We start from the raw sequence: 9,480 nt of genomic DNA on the forward strand, positions 1-9,480 counted from the left end.
ATCCGTGTCAAAATTGGTACAGTATTCGACGAGTTAGTATTAATCTACTGGAGCCAAACAACCCTACCTCAATGCAAGTGAATGGAGAAAATGACTGGGGAGTCCTGGTTAAAGATGGCGGCGAGGTCTGTATGCGCTCAGCCCGGCAAATTGAATCTCGTCGAAATCTATGAAGTGGCAGCCCCCTAGACGAAATATGACCCCCCGACGCCCCCTGACCCCCCCACACACATGCGCATGCGCGAGAAAAACGGAAGTGAAAGCAAGCAGTCCTACAAACAGGAGGCGATTGGCGGCGCGTTTTAAAGTGAATGGATGGCTTTTCCCTTTAGAAAACAACGGCAGCGATTCAATTTCTTTTCGCCTTCTACCCAAAGCTGACCGAGCTCTGTGGATGCGGTAAGCAAACGTTACTTTAAAAAAAAAGAAAAAAAAGTTTGACTGGTTTAGGTGTAGAAATGTGGATATTCACTCGCTGTTTTTTTTCTTCTTTTTTTGTAACGAACACAAACAAGGTCTCATAAAAGGAGACCACAACGAATGTGATACGAGGCATTCATATCATATAGGGAAAACAAATTCGAAATGTCTAATTAGCGTATGTTGTCATGATCATAGAGTAATTTCGCCTGATTTTTACTTTCACTGTCACTGCTGTAACGGAATTCACCCCCCCCCCCCAAATTCTATCGCTTGGTCAAAGGAATTCGTTCAGTTAACTTAATTCATTAACGACCTGGAAATTGCGGACTGCAGCGCCATATGATAGTTGGGACTGGCTGAGTCATCAGGGGCCGAGGTTAAATCTTATGAGCTAAATTGTGGGGCCACAGACAGAATTTGTACTGGCACTTTATATTCATGATATAATCCGTTCACGTAGGCATGTTGCATAACATTTCAAACTCATGGAATTGAATAAACTTTGAAGCTTTGAAAACACTTTAAAATGTTACTTAAATGATCTCAATTCCTCAAATAACATAAAAGCTATGACCATTTGAAGATTGAGAATATGGGATAAGTATGGTATTGGCAAAAAACAATAGATAAGAACAAAAAGTTGCAACCGTCCCAGTTAATTAGGATTTTCAAAAAGTCCTAACTTTTTTGTTTCTCAATGGGTTTTCATGAAATTTTAGTGATGACAATCAATCTGAAAGATGAGTAAATGATAATCATTATTTAAAAAAAAAATGCACCCCCAAAATTATACTTTACCAAAAGCTAACTGAATAAACGTGGTATCAAAAGTGAAATTATGAATTGCAACTTAATGGAAGCAGATAGTGTTAATACAAAAAATACAATCACAATTGTCTGCGAGCACTGACTTTTCATTTGCAAATCCCTGTCAGTATATCGACCCGTCAAGGACAGTACATCAATACATCGCCTTTGTTCTGTTTGACCATTGGTCAGTTGTGCAAGGATACAAACTCCAAACTGTAGAATTGTGATTTCCCACACTATTTACTTCGGGGTTTTTTTTTTTTTTTTTTTTTTTAAAACTGCAGTCAGCCCAGCCAAAAATTTCAAGTCAAAGCATTCTTTTTGTCAACGTGCTGAGAGGGCAAACTTTAAAATAAAAATAAAAGTTGGCCACGGAGTGCTGTGTGGCGGGAAATGAATGAAATCTTAACCATACCTTCACCCTCTGATGGCTGCCTGGCTGTGTTGCAGGTGCTTCTCCATAAGAAAGACATTTCATGCGAGCAATACTGCATCGGAAACACTTTACATAGGCACGATTGTCACCATTTTAAACATAAAAAATCATAGCCGATCAACTGACCAAATTTAGTGTGGATCTGCTCATCATTGGTGCAGTACATTGAAATGTAAGGGAAGATATTGGTTGTAACCACAAGATGACTCCATATGTATAACAAAATATTGTAATACAGGTGTCTCAGGCCTGACTAGTGTGAAACGTGTACATTGGATTTGTTGGGCATTTTTTGTTTTGCGGTGAAGGAAATTTGATTTGGATATTTCACAGGATTAATTTCTTCAAGAAAGCTTAAATGCATGAAAACTGAAACTAGGTTTACAATGAACCTATCCTCGTTAACCTCTTAACACATTTTAATATTTCTTCTTCTTGCAGGGCATTTTCTTCTCATTAATTCTGGAAGAAACAGGGGAGAATGTACTTGGGATGGCTAAATTTTGGCTCGTCCTCACAACATTGGGTCCAATTTAACCAAAACGCAGTGGATCCAGGAGTAAAAAAACAACAGAGTGCCATTTCTTATCAAAATGGCCTCTTGAATGGACTGACACCATTATGGGAAAGCGCACATGTTTCTCATCAGACACCTGGAGGGAAACATGTTGGGTACAAAAGGACGTTTGTTGATATTCATAACCCTTCCTGTAATCCACAAGGAGGGAATCCTTTCCATGGAGACGGATTTCAAAATGCGCTGAATAATTCTTCACTTCACAGTGGCTCTGATCATATGTCAAAAACAATGTGTTATCAGGACAATATGAGAGAGCACAGATTTCAGTACAGGCCAACACCACCTACATCCGATAGCAACATGTTTTCTCTTCCTCTTCAACATAGGGGGAATGAGGATTTGCATCAAGTTTCTAACAAAGTTCCGTCGCAACCTAAAATAGTCCCCTTTCAACCAACGACTCCACTTCAAGTGATACAGGGGGTTGCATCCTCTTCTTTAAACAACACCGGCATTTCAGTCAACACAACTAAATACGGACTGTATCCTTCTGCCCATACTGGAAGTGCTTCTTTCAATCTCAAGAACTTTGTTGTAAGACCCCCATCTACTGGACAGATTTTGCCGATTTCCACCTTGAATCAGCCAACAAAGCAAATTTCATCCATAGTCTTTGATGGGAGTAAAAAAACATCCCCCACAGCAGCAGAGATGAGGCATAATGTAATTGGGACACTTGTGCAGGGATCCACTTGTCAACAAACTACAACACAGCCAAGTGAACAACAGTTTACCACTGAGTCAAAAGTTGCACATTTGAAAAAAACGCTTCCACTCCTGTCACAGTTGATACTGGGCCCTGGATCAGTGAACAATAGCACACAGTCATTATCAAATAATAAACTAAATGACAGCTCCAGTTCTGCAAGAGTCGTCGCTGTTGTGCAACCATTGTCACCACATTGCAATACGACTACCTGTGCAAGCAAAAGCCCCAAAACACTCAACTTTAATTTCCCAATTGTGGACACACAGAACAAGAGTAAACATGAGGATTGTTGGAATTCCCTAGAAAGAGAAATTCAGCCACCATCCAACAAATCTCTGAGTGTGCACATGTCAGCTACCGGAGAGGCAGATGACACTCCATGTGAACGTCTGAGTGTGCATACGTCAGCTCCCAAACAATCACATGACATGCCAAGTAAAGGCCATTGTATTGGTGCAGGTGCACCACAGCAGGTAGACAGTGGAGCTCCAAAAGAGGACAAGGAGGCTAGTAACAAGGATGCGACCCCACAAAATGCCAAAGACAGTAGTGTTAAACTGTCCTTTCTCCCAACAACAAAGTGGACCTTGAAAGAATTAGCTTTGTTGCGTTTAGGACTTGAGAGCCAAGATTCACCTAGAAGTGCTGATTTACGTAAACAACTATTGGTAATGTTCTGGGGTGGTAGTGTTACAAATTTGGTTAGTGTTCTTAAGACGAAGTCTCATTTGGTCTTGGTCAATCGTGTTCAGTCATTTTGTGCCAATAATGTGAGAGAGGACACTCCTGTCCTGTCACAGGTGGACTCATCGTTTGCTGATCAACTCGAGAACTTTCATATTCTTAAAGATGGCGAGGTTTACACAGAACTCCCTTACACATCGTCATGGTTGAATAAAAATGAACAGCTGGATGATATTGACAAAGAATTTGGCCCAAATACTTACAGCAATGTGAGTGACAACCAGCCAGGTCCAGTTAAAAGAGTCACCAACATTCCATCACAGCCAGTTTGTGAGGTTCCCAGACTTGACTTGGAAACAGTCGAGAACGAATGTAATGACCCTCTCTACATATTCAAGATTGAGATTTTGCCACCAGAAGATGCAAAAGCTATCTTTGAGCAAGGCCATGTTGTGATGTCACAAACTAAACAAAGTGTTAATCCACCAGAGGAAGTCACAAATCCTTTTGATGGTGTGGTAGATGAGCCAGTCCAAGAGCTACAAGTTCCAAGTGCCTCAAAAGCAGATAGTCCCATACAACATTTCTGCTGCATTGCCAAGTGGAAAGAAACCATTTTTGGTTCCAAAACACCACTACAGGACAAATGCCTGTGCAAGGAAGAGCTATGCAACCCTATGAAGAAGCAAGACCAAATGAACTGTGAACAGTTTACAATGGAACCTGATCATCAATCTCATTCACCGGAGGAAGACATGGAATCGAAAAGTGAGGAGAAAATGACCAGCAGCCTTCCTACGATAGATTGGCTTGAAATATGCAATGAAATCAGTGAGACCTTTGAATTAAATGATGATGATGATGAAGAAACAAGTGACCTGGATGAGGAGCAGCCAAATGAAAGCCAGCCAACAACTGTAAGCATAAGCAAAGAAAATATCTCCAATTGTGAGACGATTACCAAGCACGTTCCTGACAACGAAGAGGGTTGCAACAAAGCTCAGCTGAAATTTGCACAAAGTTGCCAGTCAAGTGAAAGCCACATCATTTCTGATGATTGGCGGACTGAAAATAAAATTGAGAGTCCGATATCACTCATCGATGAACATGGTAAAAAAGCTCCAGTGGCAGCAAAGTCGCCACTGGAAAATGAAAAAATACAACGGCGTGCAAATCCGAGAGATCAGACAGATGCCAGTACAACCAAAGCACCAGAAACTAACGAAAGGAAACGGAAGAGACTTAATGCAAACAGTGTTTTTCCTTACCTGAAGAAGTTGATGAACAAAAACCTGAATTCACATGAAATCAAAGAGGTTTCAAAAACTAAAATAGCGCAGAAGAGAACTGTCCAGCTGAAGCTGTTCGGGTCACTATCACAGGAAAAGGGTGATTTAATGAATCATTGCATTGAGTCAACACCACCACCGAAAGTTGTTTGTGCCACGGTTGACAAAACAAACCCCCCTAAAAGTTGCTCAAACTCAGTTAGTTCAACTACAAAAAGGACTTTATCTCAATCCAAAACAAAGCTCGGAGCCAAAATGAAAGCGATTAGAGACAGAAAAAAGAAACGTGGCTCCCAAAATCACAAGGAAATTATTGGTAACCAACCAAGAAAGTCTTTTAAACAGCACAGAAAAAAGAATGAAACTGGAACCCCTTCAGATTTACCCATCCAGGAGAATGTCTTGAAGTTCACAGTTTTGCCCAATAGCTTTAGTTTTGAAGATGAATCAACGAGTGAGAAAGAAAGCACAGAAAATTCTTCAGGTAAGGCACTGTAATGAAGTCATTTAAAGTTTGCTAACTGTCACAGACCCAAAGCACCATTTAACCCAACAGAAAATTGTTAGAAAAAGTATGACCACTCAAATAATGATCAGGTCTCAACTTAATTAAAAATCGAATCGACTTTACACCGACCTGATCAGGTCAATCGGTATTGGCCTATAATTAGCGTTTTATGCTGATTGACTTTAATATTCATTCACTGATCCCATCAATGATGTCATTGATCACCTCTGCAAAAGACATTTATTGCGGAGGGCTGAGTAATCACCACCCTCGACACTGAAAAATTTTAATTTATTCTAGATGAACCTCTGTCAGACTCTGAAAAGAAAAGCCCTGATAAAAAGAGAAGAGGTAAAGTATTTAAATGCACGTATTGTTATATCATGTTTTTATTTTTGAATCAATGTGACAATGTTTGTTTTAATTTGCAGTGGATGTCTGGAGTCATTTTCCTGTGAAGGAGTTGTCTTCTGTAGACCTTGTTCCTGTGTCCAAAAGCTCTGATGTCTTTGCAGAGTTTCAGAAGAAATACAAAGAGAAGTCACAAGCATCTGTTAAACAGTAAATAGAGATACATCTAAATGATTCATTTGGAATCTTTTTTGTTTCTGGTTTTGTATCACAATTTAATGCACTGTACAGGATGTCTTGAGTGTTATTCACATTACCTCGACACACTACCTCATGGCATTTATACATGGTACCTAATGCCTTATGTAAACATTTGTGTATACTGTATATTTTATATTTTCCCACGCTCGTATTTTGGTTTACATTTCTCCTGTATTTTACCTGAACCAAATGTGATGATTTATGTTTGTTTAATGCAGTAAACAGAATGACTTAAAGCCTTGCACAATGATTTTTCTCTCGAAATAGTGACATTTTCTAAAAATTCTAAAACATGCAAATGATTAGGAAGAAAAACAATGGATAATCAAGATAATTATACAAAAGAAAGGGTACAGTAATTTGCAGTGGGAAGAAGTACAGTTTATTTAATCTTACCCCTTCTCCAGAAAATAATAATTGCCTCTATTATATTATTCTTTTCTAATTTATAAATGTAGATGCGGTCAGTCAATCAGATGTGGAGTTTCTGGTCTGTTGTGGATTATTGTCCTGCAGAGTCTTTAACAGATGGCTCAACATTTTATTCAGGATATTGTGGTGGTTGGAACCAGTATTCATGGTTCTGTTTATTACAGCAAGTCCTGAAGTAGCAAAACACCCCCACACTATTACACCAACACCACCACATTTTTTTTTACTGTTGGTATGGTGTTATTTTGGTGGCACGGTGGACGTCTCTAGAGTGTTGGCCTCAGATCTGAGGACCTAGGTACAAGTCCCAGCCCTACCTGTGTGGAGTATGCATGTTTTCCCCATACCTGCGTGGGTTTTCTCTAGGCACTCCGGTCTTCTCCCACATCCCAAAAACATGCAGTAATTGGAGACTCTAAATTGCCCCTGGGTGTGATTGCTAAGTGCGGCTGTTTGTCTATGTGCCCTGCGATTGGCTGGGAACCAGTTCAGGGTGTATCCTGCCTCCTGCCCGATGACAGGTGGAAAAGGCTCCAGCACTCCTGTGACCCTTTTGAGGATATGTGGCTAAGTAAACGGATGGATGGATGTTGATGGAAAAAATTTGACTGACAAACATCCCAAAAAAAAAAAAAAAATTAAATCAGGAAACGGCAATGGAATCACTGCTCCGGCACGACGATCGTTTTCAGCAGCTTTAATAAGTCACCATTTTCCTCACTAAATATAATTTCAAAGGTGCTACTGACCTGCAAATTTCACTAGATATGGGGAAGAACCCAAGTAAACCACAGATAAAGAAAGTAGAAGATCAACAATTGAGTTGTGTGTGTTTTTTGGGGGATTTTGTTTTTTAATGAAAGGGGGAAAAGGAATACATGAAGAGTGGGAGCTGCAAAAAAAAAAAAAAAAACATGAAAAGCCAAAGCATCTCAAATCTATCAAAAATCAAACAGCATTCCAGCCTCCTACACTTGAGTGTGTGTAGTGGGTGCTGACAGGAATGTAAGGGAGAGTCTTGTGAATGGTGCTGCGGGTCTTGATGTGGCAGCCCTCTTCCATCAGTTGTTGTCTGGCCTGATTGGACTAATCTGCAGGATCCGTACCTCTTAATCACTCTGAGCACACGCCACTCACTGTTCGTACGTTCTCATTTATCCCATCTGAGTCCGTGTCAAAGGGTTCCTGTGGAGCTGACGCAGGTTTGGGGAAGGTGCGGGTTCCAGCACATCAGTGCTGTTCCCTGGTCAGAGCACCCTACCCCCCTGGATTTTAAATGCACTACACACACTCCTCTTTTCCATTTAATGCACTATATACATTCATCTCCGTGAGGAGGGGGGGGGGGGTTGGCTCTTTTGCAATAGTGCCTGATACCCTTACCCCCATTGGCTCATTGGCCCTCCAGATTTTAAATGCATCACATCACTCAGGGTGGGGGTACTAATTCATGGGGTAGGGCCAATAACTGCCAGTCGAGGACTTGGCATTCATGGTAACAAGGGAGGGTGGGTTAGTTAACTTAGTTACATGGCAGTGCTCCTGAGGCCAGGTCCCCCGGCTTATATGGGTGTTTCGTGTAGGAGCTCCCCTCTCATGGCCTCCAGCTCCTTCCTCGTTTCCCATTCTAATAGTTCTCTTGACGGGTGCCCTGAGCTGCCCTCCTTTCCTAACAAAGAAGGGACAAGTTCGCTTCCTCTGGCTAGGCTGAGACCCTGTGGGTTTTGGGGGCATTCCTATTCTCCTGGGTGTGGGGGTGTAGGAGAGGAGCCCATAGCCCTTATTTCACATCTGGACACAAGCCCCAAAGACTCCCAGTATAATCGTAATTGAACTCAACTGAGTCCCTGCAGCACCACCAAGTGGTCAGTTGTTGGGGCACATTGAAGGGGCTGCTGGTCTGCGCTTGGTCTCTCAATGTGGGATGTGTCCTGTCCACAGGATAGCACTAGGATGGACCCTTGTTCCCGATCCTCTCCTCGATTGCTTGGGTAGGGTCCCAAGCCTCCGCATTTTGCATGTACAATGGTAAGAATTCACTTGCATGTGGCCGTAGGCCCACACCCTTGGGATTATTTCCCCACACTTATATTCTCATTCTACAGACTTCTATAATTAGTCAGTCCCACCAAATTGAAGTTGTATAGCTGGGTTCACGACCCTAGTCCTGCATGCTTCTTCTCCTGTCCTTGTCCTGTCCTATTTTGTCCTGTTGTTTTACTCATTTGTGATGAACAGCTCATACGCCTCCATAAGTACATGTTGTCACATACCAGAAATGATAAGACAACAGATAACATGGAGCAAAGTCTGATCACTTACATTTAAAAAAAAAATTAGGTAGGAAGTGCCACCTAAACCCATAAACCTCAAATCCATCATTGCAGGTATCAAGTTTTAAGTTTTTAAATAACAGATTGAGATGAATTTTGATATATGATGTCCATATGAAAGTTAAGAGGAAAGGCCAGCTGGTCAAGTTGCTGTTATGGTAAAATGACAATATATATATCCCATATATCCCATAGTTTTGTGTGTGATGATTTCCTTACTTAAATACTTTGTTTTTCTTGTGTGGCCAAACTGTCTAGTTATGAAATTGTTCCTTAGTCCTTTACTTCAAACCGTCTGTGACTGTATCAACCTCCCTTTTTCTCTCAAGGAACAGATGAGATAACTGTGAATTCCACCCCCCCCCCATTCTCCTCCCATTTTTTCAGTTTAATCAGGCATTGCTTTCCCATTTGTGTCTCAGAGACCCAAAGCAACTCGGAACCTCACTTGACTTTCTCTCTTTGAAAAGATTTTATTAAAAATACAAAAGACAAGATGTTTTCATGATTTGAATTCAATCACAAACTTGGTGTCAGAAGTGGGATCCTAGGATTGATTGGTGATCCAGGGGATCCCAGGAATCATTGATTATCCAGGATAAATGCATGAGTCCTGCCTCCACTCAAAGACCTCTTTTTCTCTCTCTCACTCTTCTCTTGGAAT

At 41.1% G+C, this 9,480-nt stretch overlaps 1 protein-coding gene across 2 annotated transcripts; it reads left to right on the forward strand.

Annotated features, from left to right (window-relative positions):
* The first annotated feature begins 246 nt into the window (after positions 1-246).
* On the forward strand, positions 247-6,292 carry si:ch211-106e7.2 (uncharacterized). 2 transcript variants are annotated; one of them, XM_061822184.1, is made up of 4 exons: positions 249-399; positions 2,111-5,415; positions 5,740-5,790; positions 5,871-6,292. In XM_061822184.1, exons 2-4 carry the CDS (start codon positions 2,151-2,153, stop codon positions 6,002-6,004), a joined length of 3,450 nt encoding a protein of 1,149 aa, XP_061678168.1. In that variant the 5' UTR covers positions 249-399; positions 2,111-2,150; the 3' UTR covers positions 6,005-6,292. The 2 variants fall into 2 exon arrangements, with proteins under 2 accessions (XP_061678169.1, XP_061678168.1); XM_061822185.1 differs by lacking the exon at positions 5,740-5,790 and having other exon boundaries at positions 247-399.
* The last annotated feature ends 3,188 nt before the right edge of the window (positions 6,293-9,480 follow it).

The sequence above is a fragment of the Syngnathoides biaculeatus genome, chromosome 6, assembly GCF_019802595.1.
Source record: "Syngnathoides biaculeatus isolate LvHL_M chromosome 6, ASM1980259v1, whole genome shotgun sequence".
Lineage (NCBI taxonomy): Eukaryota > Metazoa > Chordata > Actinopteri > Syngnathiformes > Syngnathidae > Syngnathoides > Syngnathoides biaculeatus.